The 26,358-nt window shown below is 34.3% G+C and overlaps 3 protein-coding genes and 1 pseudogene across 4 annotated transcripts; 1 reads left to right on the plus strand and 3 right to left on the minus strand.

Annotated features, from left to right (window-relative positions):
* Positions 1–2,579: 2,579 nt before the first annotated feature.
* Positions 2,580–4,362, minus strand: LOC133284241 (F-box protein At1g10780-like). The gene is made up of 3 exons (XM_061481236.1): positions 3,618–4,362; positions 2,911–3,191; positions 2,580–2,822 (listed from the first exon to the last, which is right to left on the minus strand). The coding sequence occupies exons 1-3, from the start codon at positions 4,360–4,362 to the stop codon at positions 2,580–2,582; spliced, it is 1,269 nt and encodes a 422-aa protein (XP_061337220.1).
* Positions 4,363–6,204: 1,842 nt separating this feature from the next.
* LOC133284221 (probable plastid-lipid-associated protein 4, chloroplastic) lies at positions 6,205–9,062 on the minus strand. Its single transcript, XM_061481218.1, has 6 exons — positions 8,694–9,062; positions 8,320–8,433; positions 7,328–7,423; positions 7,158–7,232; positions 6,653–6,720; positions 6,205–6,479 (listed from the first exon to the last, which is right to left on the minus strand). The coding sequence occupies exons 1-6, from the start codon at positions 8,997–8,999 to the stop codon at positions 6,407–6,409; spliced, it is 732 nt and encodes a 243-aa protein (XP_061337202.1). The 5' UTR covers positions 9,000–9,062; the 3' UTR covers positions 6,205–6,406.
* A 179-nt stretch (positions 9,063–9,241) lies between these two features.
* On the plus strand, positions 9,242–21,249 carry LOC133284177 (uncharacterized). Of its 2 annotated transcripts, XM_061481166.1 has the most exons (11): positions 9,242–9,573; positions 10,143–10,371; positions 11,116–11,263; positions 12,365–12,463; positions 12,875–13,032; positions 13,707–13,872; positions 16,839–16,975; positions 18,334–19,012; positions 20,104–20,216; positions 20,363–20,618; positions 20,727–21,249. In XM_061481166.1, the coding sequence occupies exons 1-11, from the start codon at positions 9,396–9,398 to the stop codon at positions 21,021–21,023; spliced, it is 2,460 nt and encodes an 819-aa protein (XP_061337150.1). In that variant the 5' UTR covers positions 9,242–9,395; the 3' UTR covers positions 21,024–21,249. The 2 variants fall into 2 exon arrangements, with proteins under 2 accessions (XP_061337150.1, XP_061337151.1); XM_061481167.1 differs by lacking the exon at positions 9,242–9,573 and having other exon boundaries at positions 10,238–10,371; positions 11,108–11,263; positions 20,727–21,248.
* A 192-nt stretch (positions 21,250–21,441) lies between these two features.
* LOC133284188 (pathogenesis-related thaumatin-like protein 3.5) lies at positions 21,442–22,991 on the minus strand (annotated as a pseudogene).
* Positions 22,992–26,358: the final 3,367 nt, after the last annotated feature.

Consider the following 26,358-nt stretch of genomic DNA (forward strand, 5'->3'; position numbering starts at 1 on the left):
GAGCCTTATATGGCCTACAGGCCTTGTAGGCCTCCCTAGTGAAATATTTTTAAATTTTTTTTAAAATATTTGTAACAATTTTTAAAATATTCGCTTGACATTACAAGTCATTAACGTGTTCATAAATTGCTGCATTTTTTTACACGAGATATAAATTTCACTAGTGAGCATTAAAAATTTTACAATAGTAAAAAAAAAATAACTATAAAAATATACTGAGCAAAGTTTCATTCATGCATGCACTAGTATTTCTTATAATTCATAAAAAATAACAAACAAGAAAGAGTCAACATAATACCCCAGCTCTATAATGTATATCATATACCCTAAAATAAATTTTTTTTAAAAAAATTAAATAGGGCGGCCTACGAGGCTTCAGGCCAGACTTGACAAAATTGACCTATGACCTACTTGTTAAAAGGCTTTCTTATAAGTCTAAGCCTACTCTACTTTTCAACGTTGGCCGGTCTGTAGGCTAGGCCAGGTCAGCCTGACCCATTTACACCCCTACCTGCAATGACACTCCGACGCTCAAGTCAGTATCAATAGCAGGTGTATGTGTATTCTTACTGAATTAGATCATAATACCTGGGCATGTACCCTCTGTTTATATAGTGGTTCTGATGCCGCATTGGGAAGACGGTATGACCTCTGATTGGCTGTTCAAGGGTTGCAGGTTCTGCTAGTGCTTCAATATCCTTATCTCTTGATATATTAGGCTATCTTGATAGAGTGGTGGCAAGCTGGTGCTGTCTTCTGTTTATTTATACAATAGCATGTGGACCTTTATTAGTTCCTGTGATTACTTCCTTATCATTGAAGTTATGTCATAGGGTGGTTTCATGCGCGATGATGATATCACACCTTATCATGCGCGATAGGAGCCATCGCACCCCACACTTGGCCTTGTGGTTTTGGGCTTTTGTTCTATATATTTGGGCCCTTGATGGGCTTTCATATTTTATCCATATCACATGTATAAACTAATATAATTAGTGAGGTTTAATTAATTTTAGTAATTTTTTTTTCTGGTTTTTGAATTTTTTCTTAAAATCTAATAGAGAATAATCTAATTTTGCAAAACGAATGGGGACATTAATAGGTTTATATCATGTTTGACAAACAGTAAACAATAAGACAGATTACCTATTATAATCTTAATTACTGAGTGCATGTTTGGTGCATAGTATAGGATAAGGCCTGATAGTATAAGACCTGATAGTATAAGGCCTGATTGTATAAGACCTGATTGAATTTTAATACTATCCAGCGTTTGACACGGTATTGTATAAAATAATATATTGTATAAGATAATATCATCTAGTATTTGGTAATGCACTGTATAATACTATATATGATAAAAATAAATTTTTAATAAAAATATCCTTTAATAAAGAATTTATATAATTCTTCAAAAAATGTCATATATTAATTTTTATAAAAATTTATTGATCAGTGTGTCCAAAATATAAATTAATTTTTATAAAAATAAAAATATTCAATATTTTAAAAATTAATATATTGAAACATTAATTTTTATTTTAATAGATTAATATTAAAATAATATATTAATTTTTTAGAATTACATTGTGTTAATACATCAATCTCTTATCAGGCCTTATCCCTCACCCTTAGGCCAGATTAAGTTATACATCATTTTGATGTATTAAGGGATTATGCTGTATAAGCTTATACTATACGATGGTTACACCAAACAATTGAAAATGTCATAACGTAGCTACCAAACAGGCCCTTGAAAATCTTAGGCATTTCTTTGAGCTTTACTTCTTTACACGTGTAGCGAAATTCTTTTATACCACTAGCAGAGTTTCCAACTTTTCTTATCAGCAGAATTTTATTATAATGCATTATTTACTCTCCCTTGGTAGGGAACAACGGGGTATGATGATCAGTGATCATAAGAGACAGATTATTAAATTGTAATCTACATGAAAATATACTTTTAAAACTATTATAATTAAACTTTAATAAAATATATTGGATTCTATAAGTACCCACAGTCATGATTTTTTTTTTTGGAGTTATCCAATCCTAATTACCTCTTTGAGGCGAATTAGCTCTCTCTGGTATCCCCACAAGCTTCGACTCTTTGAGCCGGTTATGAGACTAATCCGGAGTGCGGGGGTCAGTGATGGCTAAAGGTTCAGCCCCCTCCCCAAGAATGCATTCAGCGAAAATCAAACACATGTCCAACCCCACTAACTCAGCGCCAAGGAACCAACTGAGCTGCATCCATTTACGGCCTTTCTAATTGATTTATCCATTTTAATTTATTTATACTATCATTCAATTACCTTCTACTAAATTATTAAGAATTTTTATACAAAAAAAAATTATTACGAATTTAATTATCATAACTATATCAAGATCTTCGAGTAATGTAACGACATATCATTAAATTAAGATATAAAATAAATGGCTTGCATCAAAGTTAAACTCAATTTAAAATGATATCTGGTATATTGAGTCATAATCAATTCAGCAGTCCAGTTGAAACTGGAAATCAACATGAAATCTTGTGTTAGAATGTATCAAGAAATTATAGCCTGTTCTAAGCTTTATTCTATTCGAACTATCTCGTGGTTCAAGTATCTCAACCAGCAAATCTGAGCAAGAAAATCATCAACACTGATATTAGAGTAGTAGTCGGTCATCTGAAAAATCTTGATTACCATGGTCCTTAGATTTTTCCCATACTTCAACAAGGATTCTAGAGTACTAATTTTTTGTTCAGCATTTCGTGTTTTTTTCACTGTGATCACAACCTCCTCCAAACATGGAATCACAAATCCTGGATCCACCTGTAAAATGAATGAGTTTCTTCATTAGATAAGATGTTACAGAACAGTCTCAATCAGATTTATAGCATAAAAATTATTACGAGTTTACATGTTTCAGACTGTTCTTCTGGCATAGTGCTGCAAACATGCCTCCATGGATATCAAACTTGCGCAGCTTGGGATGGTTGTTGAAAAAATCAACAAAATCAATCTCCGGAAAGGAAAAAAAGGTCACATAGTCCGCAGCGAATTCAATCTTCATATACAGATGCTTCACCTCACTTGCCAATTCCAGCATTTTGCATATTGATTCCCAGCGCCAATAGACCCCCCTCATAGATAGGAATTCCAGAGCTGCAAGGTTTCCGAAATCAACCATGTCTACTCTCCCTGGAAACAATAAACATGAAAGGAAACAAAATTAAGCTGACAAAGTCAACAAGACAATTACTTGGGAACAAGAAAAGAATACAGCCACTAAGAAATATGTAAGTACATGAATAAATTCAAAGAGACTGAAAAACCAATTCAATCCAAAATCTTAAACTTTTAAACGAAGACTCTTTAATGGTTTATATTATTCTCTAACACGTCTCTTCACATGAGAGGTCGTTGTTCTTGAAGGTGGACAATATACTGATCCACCTACATGTGCTAAGAAAATTCCTTAAAAGAAAGTGGGGCGAAGGGCGGTGATAATCGAATCCAAGACATAAAGCTTTGATGCCACGTAAAGAACTAATTCAATCCAAAAGCTTAAGTTTCTAAGTGAAAGTCTCTTTAATTGTTTATATCATTTCTAGCATAGTCAATTACCTGAATTATTGGATATTGAAATAGTCCTCAAATTCTTGGTTTCAGGGACCCTAATCGAACTACAGCCGTGTACCTCAAGGGATTCAATTTTCGGGGAGGTTAGTGAAAGTGAAAAGTTCCCATAACCTCTGAAGATCAGCTTACACTGCTCTAAATACTGCAGGTCGATTGAGAATGCTCTAGCCCCACCACATCCAAGCAGTGACAATCTTGTCAGATTTGGACATGACAGAAGCACCGCAGTCAATACATGATCCTTCAATGCTGAACCAATTATTTCAAGGGTCCTAAGATTTTGGAAAACATCCCATTGTGGTAAATAATTTATCATTACGACACGCCACAGTTTTAGAGATTTCAAATTCCTTGCTGCACCAATGCAATCCAATTTTGATCCGATTTCAAAGAATTCCCGGTTGTAACCAAAGTTTTGGATTCGAAGCTCGAGTTGAGAAAGAGATAGACCTACATGGGATAGCCATGAAGCAAGGCCAAAAGAAGAGAAAGGACTATATACAACTAGCTCTTGTAATCTCACAACTGTTGATACCATTCTTTTAATAATGTTGTCAGAACTTTCATTGCCAGCAAGGTTAACAAATGAGTTGCGAGGAAAGTAGAGAGATCTGATATAAGCCATTGAGTCCTTCCATCCCTTGGAAACACAATTGCAAGCTGCCACATCACGGGCATTGTTGATATTGGACAAGATGGATTGAAGAATGTGATCAGGGAGGGATTCCATTGCTGATTACAAGAATCAAAACAGATAATTGTTAATGGATAGACAGATTCAAGAAAATCTTTCCAAATTAGCAATATGAACAAAGACCACACTTGGAAATTATGAAGGCTATAAACAAAACTGTTGCTATCAAGCACAAGCATTGCAATCAAATCTAATCCAAGTAAATACCCGTTAAAATGTTTGCTTAGCATTGTTAGCAAAGCAAGATCACAAAAAAAAAAAAAATTTCCAAAATTTGGGATGCAAAAGAGAATATCCAGAAAAATACGAAATTTATTTGTAAATTTTTTTTTTCCATTAGCAAGAAGGGTCACGGAGGCAGCTTACACATTATGAAATCTGAACAGAGATTGGGCGATTCACCGAGAATGAAGATGTGGATTTGGGGCTTCGTTGCCGAATATCTCTAATAGTAGTAATTTTCTTGAATATGAATGATTCAAGAAAGCGTTGAAGTAAGAGAGAAGATTTGTTGGGGTTTTTATTCAAGAAAGCCTGTTTTCCCTCTGGTTGTTTTAAATTTCTTGACCGTTCAATTAGATAGCGAATGCATTATGCATATGATTTGATATGTAGAATTTCCGGGCATTGTCATTTCATAATAGTCTTATTACCAATCAATTTCACCATTAGATCAATTATATTGATCCAACAGTTATATTTATTTTTATCTTTGTATAATTATGATTTTCCATATTTAATACTTTATATTTATTTTCACCTTTGTATGATTATGATTTTCCATATTTAATGCTTTTACATTAAATATGGGGAATCATAACCATACAAAGATGGAAATAAATATAACCATTGGATCAACATAATCGATCTAACGGTGAAATTAATTGATAATAACATTAATAGTAACACTAATTAGTTGTTACAATCTATGAAACACCGACACTTCAAAAATCCTGACGTGTCGTGTTCGACACTTTCCGACACTCACCGACACTTCCCGACACTCCAATACTCGTTGCAAACACTAAAAAAAAGTTCAAATGTTACGTTGCATTGCATTTTGGGTTCCAATTATTAGATTCGTTAGATTACAATTACAATTTTATTGTGTTTAATATAAATATTTGGGATATATTATGTCTCTTTGCAAAATTGATGGGTATTATAAGTTTAGTTTTATTTTTTTGTTAAATTATTGAATACTAAATATAATATACACTGCATAAATTAAAAATATTATATAATATCAAAACGTGTCCTAACGTGTCAAAATTTAACATTTTTTAGAATTAACGTGTCGGAGTATCGTGTCGTATCGTATTCCGTGTCCCGTGTCGGTGCAACATAGGTTACAATATCCTTCCCCTTCATAATATACAGGAAATGGTTATCTCCTAATATACGTAAAAATACGTGAGTTCATTTTTTTTTGTGAGAATTATATATATTTTTTCTCTTCATATAACATCACATGAGTTTCATATATTATATATGTATAAGAAAAAAATTTATTTTATATAACATGAAAAAAAACTAAATAACGACTTGAAATGTGAATTAAATAAAATTAATCTATCAGTCATTGCTTACGTGAATTATGGTTCTTGTAATCAGCCATTGCCGTCACCTGCAATGAAATCCTTTTCGTTTTCATAGAATCATGCAGAATAAATTAGGATTGTTTGTGCTGATTTCCAATTTTCTTTACTTTCAGTTCTACATAACATAGACAACCAAGTTAGAAAGTCGTTACAGTATCATGGTTACATTTTCAAGCTTTCTTGTCTTCAGAGCAAAGCTGAATACCTGATAGTATATATTAATATCAATATATTAAGATTTGGCAACCACCTCTTTTGAATCAGAGTTTTCCACATATTACAAAATTCAAGGGGAAAAAGAAAAAATAAGAAGGAATACCCATTACAGATTTTGTCCATACTATTTCAGTTTATCTGAATTTTTGTACAGAAAGAACAGTCCCAACATGCTTCAAGTCAGTCTGAATAGTCTTACAATGCTAGTATATAATTTCCAACATATTTTCAGGAAGGAAAAACAATTGCAAGGATTGTGCATATCATGCAGGAACCCGGTAAGATGGATCAACCATTTTAAGGATGAACAAGTTTCCTTTGTCACCTCTTGATACCCTGTTAAATTATAATGAGAAAGTATGACAACGATTATTTGATGATATATACAGCACATGATAGTAAAGCAATTTACAATGGAGATATGGTCCAATGGGGTTCATAAACATCTTTCTCCAAAAAGAATAAATGTGAATCCCAGTAAATTGTTTACATGTAATCTGGTAACTCACCGCAGTTCTTCATCCAAATATGTTATTTCAAGTTCACCACGAGCTCTTCCAGGCGCCTTAATAGGTATCTGCACGTTTACATTATGAAGAAACAGATCATGGTCAGAAGCTATTACTCAACAGAAGTGTACATTACTTATTAGGGTACTTAATCCATACAAAATTGCAGATGTAGGATATTAATTATAACTAATGTAATGTATATGGACTTTGTTCGAGCTTGTTATAATTATCATTTGCAAAGTACCTCAACAGAATTTCATTTTTCACTCGTATAGTTTCATTGGTAAAGTTGTTCTTTCATGACTGAAAGGTCATGGGTTCGAATCCAGGAAACAGCTTCTTTGCAATTATGCAAGGGTAAGACTACGTATAAGGATTACCTCCACCCACACTCGCTAGTCGGGTTTAACGGGGAGTGGTTTTTTATAGTTTCTTAAGCCAACATCATCTAGAACATTACAGAATATAATTTCAATCATAACTATTGAAACTTAATACTTACGAAGCCTGCAATTTTGAAAGTATCGAATTTCACAGCCACTTTCTTTGCATTTAGAGGTGTTAAATCCGCTGTCACCTACACAATAATGATTTCATTTACATACGCAAATGTCAGAGAGAGACATAATTTATAAATTGTGAAAACTTAATCTCAATTTCACCATGTGTCACCTGATTGAAGAATGGCCAAGATTCCATATTTTGTGCCCTGAGAATATCGACATTGATTGCTTGGTAATTGGTGACTGATCTCAACAACTTTGGTCTCTGTCGTTACATTATTGAAAATGTTACTACAATATATGCAGGCAAAGGTGGTAAAAGATAAACCTCTTAACTTCGCTATTTAAAAGAAAAGAGCATTTTGCAAGTAACACTGTCAAAACAGGCTAGGCCAGATTGGAGTTTAGTAGGTCTGTTCATAATTTAAATGAAGTCCTAAACAGGCTAGCCTGCAAACTCGATGGCAGGTTAGCTCACAAAAACCAAAAGAAAACAAAAAAGGTTCAATCTATTATATTTTTATAGTTTATTTTGTTATGGTTTTGAGTATGTATATTGTGTAAAACATGTATAAACTAATATAATTAGTGAGGTTTAATTAACTTTAGTAATTTTTTTCTGGTTTTTGATTTTTTTTTTTTTAAAATCTATTAGAGAATCATCTAATTTTGCAAAATGAATGGGGACATTAATAGGTTTATATCATGTTTGATAAACAGTAAACAATAAGACAGATAACCTATTATAATCTTAATTACTGAAAAACTATTGAGTACACAGTTCAATACTATGGGCTATAGAGGGGAATCCTAAACCAAAAATAAGAAAAATCTCTTTCTATTTTTTAGGTGGTGGTATATTTGTTTCACTGCAATCAAATCTATGGATCACTTCAATGGATACATACAACCATTTATGAATTATGATCTACTCTTATGCACTCTCCAAGTAAAACAGTAAAGCTTTAGAACTTTACTTCATGCATATAAATGTAGTAGCTGCTCACATTCATTATATTAACTCAAATCTAAAATTATACCAAAGGAGCACTGATATGTAAACACATATAGAAAGGAACAACCTAAAATGCTTAAAAACATATCTTGGATGATTTATCACCCGATTATAGATATATAACTATAAGGGGGAGCAAAATTAACCTGGGTTTGCAAGATTGACTGCGAGGTAGTGTACATAAGCTCCCATTTTCCATCCAGTAGATTAGATTTTAGGGGCTCCTTTGTTGGATTAACTGCTTCAAGTTTGCGTGCAATCTATTTAGAAATAAATTCCACCAATCAAGAATAAAGATGCATGTGAACTTGAAAACTTGGTCACAATTCTATGGAGAGAAAATAATTGATATAAACACGCATCACATATTCACATCCTTCACGAATCACATAGATTAGCAATAGTAATTTTTTTTTTTATCAATCTTCCTAGCTTTCATTTAAGACAACGTTGATTGAGCAAACAAAACATACAACTCAAATTAAGAACCCAAAAAAGAGAGAGAAAAAGTGAAGTCAACCTGATCAACTCTTTGCTGGTCTTCGGGAGTGGCATCAGCCCCTCGATCAAGTGGTGCAATGGCCTCAAGAAGTTCTTCCTTGATGATCTTAGCATCTTTTCCTCTCTTCAAGAAAGCAGGAAAAAATGAAACTTTTGCTCTCCATTTCTCAGAGATACTAAGGGAATGACTGGTGTGATAGATGGTGGGTCTAACTGGGAAGTGAGAAGAAGAAGAAGAAGAAGGTGGTGAATGAAAGTGAAGCACTTTGGGAACTGAATCAGTTGTGTTAAGAGCTGAAAGTAGTGAGGTAGAGGATAAGGCCATGGGTTATGGCTTTCCTTAGCCACACTGATAAAAAAAGTTTTCTTTTTGACTTGTGGGTTCTGATAAAATGGAGAGAAAAACTACACAAACGTCCAAAGTTTTGGTTTTTAACCAAGACCGCGTGGAAATATCTATTCCTTAATATACAAAAACCTTAATAAATATAGGTTTTATTAATAATAGAGTTTTAGCACGTGCAATGCCACCTTAAGCTTAAGCTTATGCTTCAACGACTCGGTGGCTCTCACCCAAAACCCGAAGCACAAAAGTCTACCTGGTCATCTCTCTCTCTTTCTCTCTCTTTTCCCTTCTTTTTTTTGATTGAGCTTCTTCGATGAGCTGAAAGCTTGAATTTTGATTATACCCCAACAAAAGATATTTGAAGAAAGGGTGCCAATGTTTCCCATGACCCAGTTGAGGACATCGGCTGCAACACCCAGTTATGTGATTTCTTCCCACAGAGATTTTTCAGGATACAAGTATTCTAGAAGAATATTATCAGAGCAAAAATTTCCGTTCAAGTTCGTGCCGCAGTCTTTGGGGGATAGATGGAAGCTGAATGACATAAGTGCTAGTATGTTCTGTTTTCATGTTCTCTTTTCAAGTATATTTCTCATTATTACAACTTTGATTCAGTTAGATGTATGCTTCTTATGCTGGGAGGGGGAGCATATTTTTTTTTAACTGACTATCTGGTTTTTGTTTCAGTTAGATTTGATGTGTGTGTGTGTGTGTTTCCAATTTGTGCTCAAAGGTCACCTCCCTCCCAATGATTTCGAAATTACAATTATTTTGAATAATAAAATTTCCATCATTCATGGTCATATTAGAAAAGCTACCATTAGTTAAACAATGATAGCACACCTATTCAGTTAAAAATTCTGAATTCTCCTGATGAGTCACCTTTATGTCCTCCTAATTACCTAGTTATTTAAAGAAGAAAGTATTAGATGCCTTTTCGATTCTCAAAATATCAAATGCTTTTACTTTTTTTTTTTATAATACTTTTTTATTTTTTTAGTTATTAGGAAGAGGCTTAGGTAATATAGCATTTCTCTATTTTATATTGTGTATTTTACTTTTCATGTCTCTCATTGTGGCCTTTTTTTATATAGTTTTTAAATTTTAATTTCATTTTTAAAGGTTCTATCCAAGAAAGATTGAATGTATTTCTATCGAGGACCCAAAATTTTTTGAATGAAGTGACTTCTCCTCTTGCAAAACCTGGTCAAAGTAGGAAGCCTGATCCTGAAAATGATTTCGGATTTCAAGTTATGGAAGACATGTTTATGGTGGAGCAGACAATTGACCGCAGAACACCATATGGAATTCTTTCTATAGCTGCTGTTATATGTATTGAGCAATTCAGCAGGTGAATCCATGTGCATCATTTTATGTTGGGTGAAACTTTTCTGTATTGGTCCTTGGGCCAATCATTCATCAAATGGATTATAAATTAACAAATTCGAGACTAAAATATATAATTGAAGCGCAGTATGATATATGTTTGTTTACTTTTGCCCTTGGAATGTGCAATAAAATGATTTATTCCCAAAATTACAGCAGAAACAATGTAATAAAAGAAGACCTAAATGTATATTTTCTACTTTTCTGTTTCTTCTTTTGCCTTAAAATGTTTGTATATTGCTTCCGATAATTTCATCAGTTTCTTTTCTTAAATTGTTTTATTCAATCCAAAAATATGATGTGTGGTTCTTGTGCTAGCTTGGAGTTGAGTTATGACTGAGATAGACGAGAATGTAATTGTCAAGTTATCATTTTTATTAGATGTGCAGGGAAGCAGCTTTCCTAGTAAGACATAAATTACTCTTTTTTTCTAGTTACATAGAAGGCCCCAAGGGCCTGAGAAGGGGGAAGGGATTGAACTATTGAACCACAGCATCAAGCACCCCCTTGTCTTAATGGTCAGGGCTATTGCCACTTGAGCTATCATCCAGTTGGCATGTATTGCTTTGTTAATTTAATATCAATGGAAAATTGAATCCTGATGAGCTTCCTTAATGAGGGTCTTGTCTTTTTGTATTGCTTGCTTAATTCATGCCTATCAGACTGATACAGAAATTATTATTTGACTTTTTGAAAATAAGATATGCAGGATGAATGGATTGACTGGGAAGAAAATGCAGAAGATTTTTAAAGCACTTGTTACTGAATCTGTATATAGTGATGCGCGTAATTTGGTTGAATATTGCTGCTTTAGATTTTTGTCAAGGGATGGTTCTGATATTCATCCCTCCCTCCAGGTATAGAATATTGTTCTTTGGATGATATATTGGAAACTCTGTTCGTTTTCTGTTTTGTTTAATAATACATGTTCATCATATGGTCCCATCAACGTGCATTTGGTATTTTTTAGTTTTCCATTCTATCTTTTTCATTTAAACTAAGGGGCAAACCTTTCTTCCCACATTATGTATGTTTCAAACATTTAAAGAAGGTCATGGGTTTAAATCCAAGAAACAATATCTTTGCAAATATGTAAGGGTAAGGCTACATGCAAAAATTTCTCTCACCCCTACCCTCGCAAATCGGAGTTTCATGTAGAGTGGTTTATATATGCTTGGAAGGTTTAGTTTCTAAACACACTTTTCAAAAGAAAAAAAAATGTTTTGATTTTTCCTGTCTGCATATTTTTCTTTTCATCTGATTGACACTACACCTTCCCCTCTTCTTTTGCTGCCTTCCTGCTCTAATCTTTGCCAGCAATTTGAGGATCATTGAATCCTCCTTGGTTAGCATGACTAAGATGGTCAAGTTTTTCAACAAATGACAGCGTACCATTGATGAAGATGGTCTAAGCTGGTCAGACGTCTGCCTCAATAATGCCAAGCCTCACTATGTTTGTGCCATCCAATCCCTTTCCACCTAAAAACTCTGAATGTGAACCCGCAGTCTGTCCAATAGTTGTCCATAGCCGAGCCCTAGTCTTTTTTTATGAGCTCTTCCTCAGATCTTTTGATTAAGTCTTCAATTTCATTCTGATAGTTCACAAATGGTGTTGTTTTGGAGTCATGGATCTTTGATTTCACCAATGTCGATTCTGCACTTTCTCACACCGATCTATTGGTAAAGAATTATGCAACTCCCCCCCACCCCCCACCTACCACAAAAAAGGGAAGAGCAGACATACTACGAAATAAATTTATCAAAAATAATAAATGGTTTTTGGAAAATTTGAAAAGGCAAAAAAGGAGCAGTGGCAAATGAAGCCTAACTTACGGGATTTTTTTTTTTTTTTTTTACTTTTCCTATTAGTTGTTAAAATGCTGTAATACTGGATACAATTTATTCTTTTATCCCAAAAAAGGAAATACAATCCTTATTGCTTTCGGACATGTTTATAGGACCCTGCATTTCAGAGGCTGATATTCATAACCATGCTTGCCTGGGAAAATCCTTACACTGATGACCTTTCCAGCAATGCAGAGAAGGCATCTTTACAGGTTCACTTCTTTTCTTTATTTAATTTACTTCAACCACCCTACAAGCTTGTGAATACCCTGCTAATTGGATAAGGGAGATATGTGTGAAGAGATAACATTTTTCTTAGGAATTCACCCTCTAGTTTGTCTATTAAACTGTAACACGATGATTGAAATTTTAAGGGTAATAGACATGACTAATTGGAGAGTATGTCACTCGTAACTTTAAAATATCCTCCCTATTGTACCCAGAAAAAAGTTATCCTCCCTCGCGTTAATGATAGTCTATGAATAGTTATTTCATTTTGTGAATTGAATCGATGATGTCCTTGACTCCTGATGGAACATTGAAGGTGGGAGATATTTTGGGGCAAGGATTTCCAATTGTTTTTTTCAGCATAATTATACATGAAATTTTCGTGGGCTTTGCAGACTAAACTTGTCACTGAGGAGGCTTTTGTTCGTATTGCTCCTGCAGTATCTGGTGTGGTTGACCGTCCCACAGTGCACAATCTTTTTAAGGCTCTTGCTGGTGATCAAGACGGCATTTCTGTGAGCTTGTGGCTGACGTACATGAATGAATTTGTCAAGTGAGTTTTTAATGTTCATCTTCTTGTCAGTGATATGATGATCTTAGGAGAAGATATCCAAGCAACATGTGTTTCTGACCCCAAGTTGAAGAAATATGAATGGTTTACAATGATTTTCCAATTTCAAATGCTTCTCGTGCACTGGGTGTTCTCACTTTATCTGGATAGTTTGTTTGTGAAAGAATATGACAGAAAGAATGGAATTTCTTTTTGCATGATAAGAATAAGATGAAAGAGCTAAGCATCCATAAGAGTAGATGGATGCTTAGCTCTTCCATCTTATTCTTTTGTTCATTTCTTCTGAACTTTCTGTTCATAATGCTGTTTCAGACTCCTCTCCTGTGTGCTCTTCAATTTTCTGATATGCTACGTTGAGGGTTCATGCAAGCTATTGCAGAAACCTGGAGGACCTTTATTTCATTTTCTTCACTTTTAGTTCTCATATTTCCAAGATCTGTGTAGTTTATAGACTTTCCACATTGTACAGCTGCCTGAGTTCTGCTGGAGTTTTGTAGCATAAAAAGATGGTATAATTTGATAGTTTCATTTTTCCTTTTTTGGTTTGTTCTATGCACATGCTCATCCCTTGATAGTACAGGAATGCTCTCAGAACTTCTAAACAGCTTCTGGTATTACCTAACTTTTGTGCTGAACATGTGTTGGTATTACTGTAGAGTGCGTGAAGGACAGAGGTCATATCAGATTCCAGAATTTCCTGAACTTTCTGAGGAGAGAATTTTATGCATTGGTTCCAACAGTAAACGGCCTGTTCTGAAATGGGAGAATAATTTGGCATGGCCCGGCAAACTCACTCTTACTGATAGAGCAATCTATTTTGAGGTATTTTATGATTCTATGAGATGTTTGCACTCTCTCATAGGCTTTGGGATTTTCCCTATAGAAATGCAAGAAAGTCCATGGATATCTCTGTTGAGATATATAAAACCATTAATATAGCTTCACCCAACAGCTTAAGCTTTTGGGTTGAATTGGTTCTTTACATGGTATCAGAGCCTCGTGTCCCGGGTTCGATCCTCACCGCCTCTTACTTTCTTTCAAGTGGAATTTCTTTGTTCGCACAGGTAGGTGGATCTGTGCATTGTCCACCCTTCAAGCCCAGTGGGCTCTCGTGTTGAGATATATAAAACCATTAATATAGCCTCACCCAACAGCTTAAGCTTTTGGGTTGAATTGGTTCTTTACAATCTCTATCCAAAGCACAATTACCACTTTATTTATCTTGCTTATTGTCAATAGTATGTGCAAGTATGTTATATGATTGAGGATGTGATTAAAAAATTAGTAGATCTGATTGTTTTGTTTGTCTGTTGGTGTTAAAAGGGCAAACCCTAATGCACAAGGCTTCCCAACTTGTGAGAGTAGGGGTGAGGGTAGATAGTACACTACACAGGTGTTATAGCACATAAAATTAAATTTTCTAATACTTCTGGAACAGAATTGAATGCTATAAGCCTATAACTACCAAAAAATACATTTAACTTGTTGCAGCTGGAGGCCCATAATTCCTTATATCTGTCTTAGAATGTAGTTGCTTGTTACAAGATCTCCTTGACTTATCACATTGATGCTCACCGGCAAGTGTACCGATCGCACAAGTAATATAATGAGAAAGTAGAGTATCATTTCCACAGGGATTGCAAACCAAGTACCACAATAACCAGTCCCCTTAAGTTGGAAAATTTGGTTGTTTTGGAAAATAGTGAATTGATGGTAAAATAAAGACAAATATATAAAATATATAATTTTCAATTTAATAAGCAATGGTAAAAATTTGGATTTTTGAGAGAATAATAAAAAGGCATTGCAGCTAAGGTACACGCACCATATGATCCCCGCTTTAAACTTTGGATTGACTGACAATGTTCATTCAATTTAATAACTTAGACAAATTATCATCTAAAATAATTAGTTAAATCTCAATCCCTTGACAATCTAACCCTTTAATCCAATTGGAACCCTAATTCCTTAGCAATCCCGCATGAAATTAAGCATTAATCACGATAATTGAAACGACTGCAATTCACACAAGTCTATCCCTAGAGCATGCATAAATTGTTACTTTACCCCCTTTCAGAATCAAAAACCCCAATATTCCTATTACGAGCCCTAATTCCCAAATTATTATCTCATATTAGGTTGATCAAGTCTAACAGAAATAATAAACAATACGCACAGGGTAAAAATAAAATCTATTAAAATAAACGAGCGAAAATAATCAATCCATCGTAAAAAAAACTACAATAAAGAAATTAGCCAGCCATAGACATAGCTGATATACAATTATAAAAGAGAAAAGAAATTAAAATTACGATGATCCTCCAAGAACGATGAATTGTTCCCTTGATGTACTCCTCCAACTGGAATCCTTGTTCCTTCCGTCGTCCAAAAGTTCCTCCTATTCTCTCTGTTCAGCATCCTTTTTATATTCCTCTCACGCGTTGTTCCAAAATTGCCCTTCAAAACACGCGGTCAGGTCTTTCCGCAACCTGGCGCGGAATCGCGCCACCACGGAGCAGAATCGCGCCAACCTTCAAAACACGAGGTCAGGTTCCCGCAAACTGGCGCGGAATCGCGCCACCAGGGCACCGAATCGCGCCAAAACTCTGGAAAATGGCAGGGAACAACTGGCGCGGCCTCGCGCCACCATCCGCGCGGACTCGTGCGGTAATCTTCTTTTCTCAGTTTCATATTTTCCTTCTTTTTCCTATATAAAAATTACAAATAAGTGAAAAATACGACTGAAATGGAAAAGTCAATATAAAAAAGCAAATATGTACAAAAACTGCTCTTTTATGACTTAATCCTTATTATTTTTAGCTTGGAAAACCACATATGCCAGAGGCACATCACACATCTAATTTTATTTTTTTTTAAGAAAAAAATTATTGATATTCTCCTTATGCATTGCCAAAAGAATCAAATTCAAGTAGAATGAGTTTCTACTTGTGCATAGGAAGATTTGAATATTGATGATTAGTGCTTCAAAAATTCCATGATCCTGTTAGTTTCAGACTGGGAGTAGGAACCAAGACGTAACCAATGTGTTCAGTTTCAATAAAGCTGGCTTCCAGGCAGTGGCGGAGCAAGAAAATAATTTTAGCCCGTGCCAAAAAACCCAGCCACTGTCAAGGCTGTACCATTTTTGAAAACCTTTCATGTACCATAATATTTAAAGAAAACTTTTACCATTTTTGAAAACCAGTGCCAAGGCCTCAGCTGGTCTCAACATGGCTCCGCCACTGCTTCCAGGTCAATGCCAAGTCATATATACACATTGACCAGAATCAAATGAGGTTCTGAAGATTATCTAATACAGTGAAGAACGCTTACACTTGTCTAATGGCTGTGTGTTGCAGCAGTCAAAGGTTGACACCATCTTAACCTAGAAGGATTATGTGTGCTGCAGAGTTTAATTAAATTAACTAAATGTTACTCAGTCTCGGGGATACCCTGATTTACTAGATCAAGCAGATTGCTACAAGAGATTGGTCCCATGGAACTCCTTTCAACTGAAGGAGACAATGTGGACAAAGGATTTTAACTTTGAGAAGATGCCATTTAGCTGTTGTTAGTAATTCATCTTTGAGAATTCATTAAGATAATTAACCATACAGATTATTCACCTGTAAATAAAAAAATAGGATTGACCGTGCGTGGTACAGATTGGCTTGCTCACGAAAGTGGGTAAAAATGAACTGATAATAGATCACAGATTAAAAGAGTTTCTATAAAAAGAAAAAAAATCACCATCTTGTTCTATTGACCTTTTCAAATCTATGTTCCAGGCAGTTGGCTTAATGGGAGAGAAGAGAGCCATGAGATTGGATCTTACATATGATGGAGTACAGGTAGAGAAGGCAAAGGTTGGACCTTTTGGGTCTGCACTTTTTGACTCTGCTGTTTCTATTTCTTCTGGCTCAAAGTGAGTAAGTTTCTTCAAGCATTCTTTGTTAGTTTTACTGAGTTTTGGATTTGTGGTTCGAATATGATTAGGGTTTATAATTAATAAACTACTGCTCATCATGTATCTTCTTACCATATTAACATAGATCAAGAAGAGTAAGACTACAGGTTATAATTACTAAACGAAATATTCTGAGATCCTTAGTTCTAATATGTGGAATTCATTTAATTAACCTATAATGCATATTTTCATTTCATTAGTGCTCTTTAGTAAATATAAATTCACTTCCATGCCCATTTAAAACAAAAATAGCTCTCCTGTTTCTAAGGAATGGCAGAGTACCTTCATGGTTTTTGGTGTCCCTTGTTGAGATATATAGTCCCACATTGGTTGTATGTGCAACTAATGTGGAGTTTATAAGGTCTTGGGCACTCCCACCCTTTGAGCTAGCTTTTGGGGTGGTGTATCCCAAGGTTCTTTACATGGTATCAGAGCTTCGCCGCCCCCTACTTTCTCTTGTGGCGTTTCGTAGCACAGGTAGGCTGGGCCTGTTGCATTGTCCACTCTTCAAGCCCAATGGGCTCTCGTGTGAGGAGGCGTGTTGAAATATATAGTCCCACATTGGTTGTATGTGCAACTAATGTGGAGTTTATAAGGCCTTGGGCACTCCCACCCTTTGAGCTAGCTTTTGGGGTGGTGTATCCCAAAATTCTTTACAATGGCTACTTAAATCTTGTGGTGGATTCTTGCCAGCTGCCCTTTGGCCCAAAGTTTTCTTTCGTCTTCCTATTGTTTGCCTCTCCTATGGTAATGGTACCTAAATTTTCGTTTCAATTCTTGACAGAAAGTTTTCCAATTAACATCATGGTTTGATATAAAATTTGCAGATTAATATATGGAAAGTTTAACTAATATCATAATATAATGAGTTTCTCAAACCTTACACATCTTTTGTTGACTCAAGGAAGGAGAATTAACAGAGTTTCTGCTAGATTTTGAAAGTCCTGGTTTCTACTTGCGTGATCATTGAAACTATGTTGGCCCCTAAAAATTAAACTCTCTTGTTCAACTCCTAGACCTCATCTTTCTTATGAAAACCTATCTGGAAGAAAAGATTAAAGGACCGATTAATATTCTAGATATTCATGTGATAAAAAATTCTAAAAAAGATCAAACTCACCTCCCGTTCTCTCTCTCCCTTTTCCCTACAAAAGTAAGGTGTAAAAGGAGATGTAGGAGATTTGATGTATGAATAACATAGCTTATTAGAAGCCCACAATTTTTGCCTCCACTTTTATCCATAACGCTTTGCTGCATTTTATTATCATCATCTTAAAATCTTATATGTTTCTGTTTCCACTTATATTCATACTAAGGCTGAATTGGTGGGTGCTGGAATTCATTGACTTGGGAGGTGAGATGAGAAGGGATGTTTGGCATGCATTGATAAGTGAAGTCATTGCTTTACACAAGTTCATTCGCGAGTATGGGCCTGATGATTCTGATGAGTCATTGTTTCATGTATATGGAGCTCACAAAGGAAAGGAAAGAGCAACAACCAGTACCATTAACAGCATAGCTAGACTCCAGGCCCTTCAATATCTGAGGAAGTTGCTTGATGATCCCACCAAGCTTGTTCAGTTCTCATATTTACAAAATGCACCTCATGGTGATGTTGTCCTCCAAACTTTAGCTGTTAATTATTGGGGAGGTCAACTAGTTACAGGATTTGTAAATACCCAAAATCAGCCAGAAAGTCGATCATCCGATGAAATAGTGAATACCCGCAACCATGTTTTTGACATAGATGGAAGTGTCTACTTGCAGCAATGGATGAAATCTCCATCTTGGGGGTCTAGTACTTCCATTAATTTTTGGAAGAACATTTCAATAAAAGGTTTAATATTAAGTAAGAATCTTGTTGTGGCTGATGCATCACTCACAGAAAGAGCTGCAGAAATAAGCAAACAAAAGTACCAGGTTGTAGAGAAGACTCAAGCTACCATTGATGCTGCAACTCTAAAAGGCATACCCAGCAACATTGATCTTTTCAAGGTTGGGATGCTTACCTTGGTTTCTTATCTTATTTGATGATTTTGAGTAACTGCTATATTATGATTAAAGCACCATTACACTCAATCTGAATGACTAGTGTAAGCATGCTTTTTGGTATTGTTCACAATTTCTTGTAATTTGGAGTTTCTATTAGTTTTTCTGCTAAATATTCAATATAATTGTGCCATGCTTAACTACATTAGGATTTAGGAATAACTGGAAACTGTATGAAAGGCATTGATTTCTTATTGGTATTTCCTTTCATCCCTCTGGATTTTTGCTGTAAAAATTCAGTATTGAAATTTTTTCATTTGATCACACTATTAGTGGTGTGGTCTTTCATGAAATTTTCTTCAACTTATGAGAAAACCTTTATCAAATCAATTTCTAATCTCTTTTTTTTTTTTTTTGTTAATTTCATAAAGATATACGAGTAATAGGAAAAAAAATTTGTACTTTCTCCTGGATCATGGCAATGGGGCATTTACTTTTTTGCAATGGCTTGAGTTGTCTAATGTTTGAATATTGCAATATAATATGCAATAATAAATTATGATGCCTGAAAGTTTTGCTATGGCTGATATAATTGTACATAATTTGCGGCTCTACAGTATGTTGGGATTGTCAGTGTGCAGATAAATGATTTAATCATTCTCAACTTACATGGTACGCACAATTCTCATCCTTCCATAGGAACAAAAGAAAAAAAAAATGTTACCATGTATGACCCATCTATTGCTATTTATAGTGAAGTAGAGTCACAGAGATTTAATTTGTGCTTGTTTTAGAATTTCATGATTGGCATAGTGGTTGCTAAAAGATGTTTTTTTTTTTTTTTGGTACAAAGTCTTTTTTCTTTTACATGCATTGTGTCGGACTTAATATTTTGCGTTGTTGATACTACCAGTCTTAATTAATTCTTAAATTATGAATCACATTTTAATTTACTGTAGATCTAGTCTTCTGTGCATGGCATTAGTCTTTATGCATAACAATGTTGCCTTGACTTGGTCTTTATATTCTATTGGTTCTTTTTGTTGTTTTCTTATAATTGGGTCCCAAAAATCATAAGGTCTTTTGTTTCTGTGCAGGAGCTAATGTTTCCTTTCACCTTAACTGTCAAAAACATTGAAAAGCTTAGGCGCTGGGAGGAGCCACACTTGACTGTCGTGTTTCTTGGACTTGCCTACACAATAATATTTAGGTACATCCACACCTCATTTTTCTCATTGTGCTACTGATGATTGTTCTCTTTTCATTGAGATTTGTGCGCAGTCACAAGTCAGCGTGATGATCATTTTACATTTTTTTCTTTTCTTTTTGAGCTGATGTTTTAATTTGCCTTTCCAGAAACTTGCTGTCATATATATTTCCCATGATGCTGATGATTTTGGCAGTTGGAATGCTGACAATCAGGGGCCTTAAGGAGCAAGGCCGCCTTGGACGGTCTTTTGGTAAAGTCACGATACGTGATCAGCCACCATCAAATACTATACAAAAGATCATTGCTGTGAAAGATGCCGTGCGTGATGTTGAGAATTTTCTGCAGCAAATGAATGTCTCACTTCTCAAACTACGTGCTATTTTACTTTCTGGCCATCCACAGGTATGATATTATGGGCAATGATATGCATTCAAACATGTTCTTTAGGTGTAGCTCAAATTCTCTTGTTCTGTTTTATTGGATGATTAATTTAATCTGGTCCTTTGTCAGATAACTACTGAGGTTGCATTGCTGCTGTTATCCTCTGCAACCATTCTTCTCATTATCCCATTCAAGTACATTCTTTCCTTTCTTCTCTTTGATATGTTCACACGGGAGCTTGAGTTTAGAAGGGAAATGGTTAACAAATTCAGGAAGCTTATAAGAGAGCGGTGGCACTCAGTGCCCGCTGCCCCAGTAGCAGTTTTACCATTTGAAAATGAAGAATCTAGACCAGATATTTACTTAAAGGAAATTGAGGACCAATCAAAATCACAAGGAAATCAGAGCAGTCGTAAGTCCAGATAGTGTTACCATTTTCAGTGTTGCTTATAGAATATGTAAAGATGTAAATTTTGTTTCAATTTGTTGTAAAGAACATAGGAAGCTCGTGTACTAGCTTTTCTCTCTTTGGATTTGTCTTATGGAATGCTCTTGTTGGGTAGTTTTCAGTTATAACTTTTCTCTCTGTTGGTTCTTATTATATCACTCAATGTCATGTCATAACCCAAGCGAGGATTGAAGAAAATATATGATTAATTACAGCAAAGAATTTCTAATTTATATGCCTGCTCTTGAAGGCTTTTAAGGCATCCTACTGCAAATTTTTGTTAGTGGTTAATTAAAGTAATTGAAGCAACAAAACCAAAACCAAAGGATAAAAAAAACTGTTAAGTGTATCATTGAGAAGACCTTCAACATGCATAATTTGCTAATACTTGATCCATTAACTGAACGTGTATGCTAATGGGAGCATCAAGACCCACCATCTCTGAGATATGGCTTTATAAGCTTTTGATTTATTATTACATGCAACTTGCTGGCCATGATTAAAGCAGAGTGTTTGATTCCTGCATTCAAAAACAATTTTAGCAAGATAGTCAAGAAGATGAGGATTTATTAGGATGATATAGAATTATCCTAATGAGAATATGTCGTATAAATCTATCATGTAATGCACCAGTATAAATCTATCATGTAATGCTTCCATTGCCTGAAAAAACTGTTTTTGTCAAGAATAAACTCACCTCAATCCACAGAATGTCACAATGAAGTCTGCTCCGGAGCATGTCATTACACTTGTTGGGTCATCGTGTGCAAAACTATATGCTGCTGGACACACTTTTTTAAAAATTGTTGAATAGTTTGAAGACATACATGTGGCAGGGTTTTCATAAGTCCCTCTGCAGCAATACTCATCAGTGTTAAAAGACATTACAGGCGCTCCTGCAAGCAATAACTTTATCACCTTGCTTTGCAGCTAGCTGAGATGGGCAATTATTCCTCAAATCTCCATCACAACCAGCAGTGCTACAATTCCCACTGCCATTAACTGCTTTCACTGTCATGGGCAAGTTGAACCCATCAACAAGACTAACATCATAATAATCAGGTTCACCAAGAGTAAATTCAGCAATTGTGGCAGGTGGGGTTCCTGGGCCTGTACAGTTTATGCTGTTTCCACAACCACCTGTCTGGCAACTACCATTGCCATTATTGTCAAAGTTGCAGCCTGTTCTAGCCCATATCCTTCCACTCCATGCAGCAGGAGCACTGTGTATTGCTGATTGGCCAGGTTTCAATGCATCGCCACTGAAGTTCTGAATTCCTGTTATCCCAGGCCATATTGTCTCGTTGCAGTAATTTACCATTGTTAAAGTTTTACTGCTTCCACAGATTTCAGGTGCTGCCACCCAACCCAACACATCAAATAATTAAGTAATCATTGAAAAAAATTCCCTCCTGAGAAAACCACATTATTGTCTTTAAAAAATAAACATTTTGTGTTAAGCATAAATAAACAGAAAACTATTAGTTTTCTGTCACACACAATATAATCTTGGAAATACACTGTGTAATTGTTTTTTCTTTTTTTCTTTTTAAATTAGTGAATCTCATTCTTTTTTAAAAGTAATATCTTTGTGGCAGATGTTATTTTTCTGCCACTGCAGAAAAGTAATGCCCATAAACAAATAATCTCTCTTGAGAGAATGATTTGGGACAAAGTTTCAAAATTTGGTTAAAATCTCTCTATGGTGAGAATTCAGTGTATTGGGGTAATGTTTATCTACCATCCATATTAGTAAATGAACCAAGTCATGTATGAAACCAAACAGGAAGATTGATATAGTTGAGATAGAGGAAACTCTCCTCTATGTATAAATATAGAACCAACATCACTCTCATGCAGAAAGGTTAAAAAGTGAAGAAATTACCGAATGCAATGACAGCGAAGACTAAGGTGAATTTAAGAACTTCACTGTTAGGATTAGCCATCCTGTGGTGATACTTTCACAGAGTGTCTCCAATTGTGTGACATTTGACGTGAGAGGTTGTGCGTTATTTATGAGTATAGTTGTTGAAGAGAAGAGTGGAAGAATACGTGAGGAAGAGAGTGAATCTATGAGCAGTGACAGCACAAAAAGGCTTCCTTGCTTCCTAAGGCGATGAATCAAACGATGCCTTGCTCATTTATATGTCATATCCTTAGATTCATTTGTTATCCACTTTTCTATTTCTACTTTTCACTGATCTTTCAAAGTTTTTTTTATTGTCTTGTTTTGAAGGCATCAGATTTGCACTGAAAGCTATAATTTGTCCACTGAGTTATAATCTAATTTGTCGTGCTGGTTTGTTGGAACAGTGACTAAAATGCCACTGTTCACCAAGTTTTTTATCCAAATGCCACACGAACGAATAGTGTTATTTCCCAATATGACACGTGAGCAAGTTTGTTAGGCACTGTTGCGAACTCAATTTGATGACGTGTCACGTTTTCTAGTGGACACCAAATTCACTACCTGAGGTAGCGAACTTGGTTGCAATACATAAAAATTATGCAATGCAACCAAGTTCGCTGCCTGAGGTAGCGAACTTGGTACTGGTGTCCACTAGAAACGTGACATGTCAGCTAACTGAGTTTGCTATAGTACCCAGCAAACTTGCTCACATGACATATTGAGAAATAGCACTATTCGCATGATATTTATGTAAAAAAATTGGTGAATAGTGACATTTTGATTAGTGTTCCCTTATTTGTTACGTGCCACGAAAAGAAATCATGTTATGCTCTGTACAGGAAAACAAATGAGGAATGATTAAAATTTGAGGGATTACTTCCTTATTTCTTTTAAAATAGTTTTTCTAAATTACATATTTTATATCATGTGTTACGCATTAACGAAATAACATACTTATAACGATTATAAATTAAATAATATAAGTTATATATTTACAAAAATTATAAACTTTATTACTTAATAAGCAATTTTTGTTGTTTAAATTATAATTTTTAAAAATAAAGTATCCTTTTTTTATAAAAATAAAGGGGAATACTTTTCTCCTTTAACAGGAGAGAAGAGTTGTCTCCTACTGAGACAAAAAAGTGGGACCAGCAATTTAAAAAAAAGTAAAAACAAAAACAAAAGCTTGGCACGAAAGTCGATGTATGTGTAGGAATAAAATCTTGTCTCATGTGAAAGGAGAAAAGCATTTCTCAAAAATAAAATAAAAAAATAGAAGGACGAAGTGAACACCAAACTTGAATCAAACATCCTATCCAGTTTTAAAATAATTGTAGGATTAATTCTTCATCCCAACCATACATATCTATTAAACCATATATTTTTTGTCAACATTTTGTCATGTAATAAACTTTTTCAAAGGTTAAATTTCCTGTAATTATAATAAAATTACAGAGGACCCTAATTAATTCTTAAAATTCACATGCTCTTCATCTTGTTTTTATTTTTCTTAAATCCACAATACATATATATATATATATGGGCTTAACATTTCTGCAGCAGCCGTAGATAGTGTTATCTACAGCTGACATAGAAAAGTGGGCCCCACGGCTTTTTAAAAAAAAAAAAAAAAAAAACTCAGGATCCGTTGCCGTATCCTAGGATTCGGACGTGTATCCTTGCTTGCTGTAGGTACAGCAGCTGCAGAAATCATTTTGCCTGCAGCTGCTGTACCTACAGCAAGCAAGGATACACGTCCGAATCCTAGGATACGGCAACGGATCCTGAGTTTTTTTTTTTTTTTTTAAAATAAGTCGTGGGGCCCACTTTTCTGTGTCAGCTGTAGATAACACTATCTACGGCTGCTGCAGAAATGTTAAGCCCATATATATATATAGGGAAATATTAGTCTGGTAGCTTATCTCATTTTCTCTCACTTCGATTTTCGCACCTCACTTTTTTTTTCTTTTTCTTGTAATGGTGGGACCCACCTAGTTTCTCTCTACAACATAAGATACCTATCTTATGTAAAAGGAGATTAATAAAACTCATATATATATATATATATATATATATATATATATATATATATAGGGTTTTATTAGTGTTATGTAACATAATGTAAGTGTTGTTTCCAACTCTCACATCAAAAGAGAGAGAAAGTGGAATGATGAAAGAGAAAGAACAACATGTTAACCCCGCCTCTTTAATGTGTGTGTAGGAAAGTGAAGTTATATTATGTTAAATGATAAACATAAAATCCATATATATATAACCATTAATTTATGTATTATATTTTTCATTTAGTACAAAGTAGACCATCATTCTACTTGAATTCTATGCTTGCAGAGATGGCAGAAGATAGGAAAAGGAAAGCAATTGCAGGATGCAACAGAAGTGCCGAATATATTTATTATTTTGGCGGTGGGTAGTTAACTAGCACATGTTCTACATTTAAACCACGAAAATGTTTTTAGTGCTAAGAATGTATCAATTATTTAATATATTTTTTTATCAAATATAGAAAGAAAAAGTAACATATTTATATATATATTATCCTTATTTTTATGATTATTTTCTTTTATATTTCATTTTTTTTTCTTTTTATAAGGAATATCTACTGCTGATGTATTGAAAATACGCTCTACGACATGTCTCCTCTAACCTGATCAGGTAATCAAGCCACATGTACTTAGTCCATGCATCTTAAATTATCATTAATCATCAACGTAGTTTTATCCACACAAAAATCATCAACGTAGTTAAATACTTATGCCTTCATATTTGAGACATGAGATTACTCATGTTATAAATATATTTAAATTACGGGAAAAACACTTTTCGTGACCTTTTGATTTGTATACAAATTTTTTTTTTTTAATAAGTGTGAGGCTGATCACTAGTTGAATGACCATTCAATTAAAAGGAATGATTATTTAATATTTTGTAGTATATTATTATTTTAAGCGTTTATTTTTTTTAAAATTACTTTAGACAATTTTGTCTAATGTTCACCAAAACGACATCATTTTGGAACAGAAGTCATGATATATTTGTAATTTTAATTTATTTCAGGATTATAATAATCTTAATCATTCTAATTTTTTAATTTTTCAACTCTAGCTAAAGCAACATCATTTCGGTTAACATTAGACAAAATTTACTAAAGTAACATTAGATATTTTTTTTCCTTATTTTAAAGCTATTTATAATTAGTTTTTTCCAACCCACTAAGTAGTTGACTTTTTATATTCTTCCCCAAATTATTGTTAGTAAAGTTGAACTATTATTGAGATTAAATATGATACATTAAATATATATGTTTATATATGTTATTTTTATGAATTATTATTTATACTTATACAATTATGCTAATGAATGATCTTTTAAATTATTATATT

This window comes from Gastrolobium bilobum, unplaced genomic scaffold (assembly GCF_033153095.1).
Source record: "Gastrolobium bilobum isolate Gb01-03AN ecotype WA unplaced genomic scaffold, APGP_CSIRO_Gbil_v1 utg19911, whole genome shotgun sequence".
Classification (NCBI taxonomy): Eukaryota; Viridiplantae; Streptophyta; class Magnoliopsida; order Fabales; family Fabaceae; genus Gastrolobium; species Gastrolobium bilobum.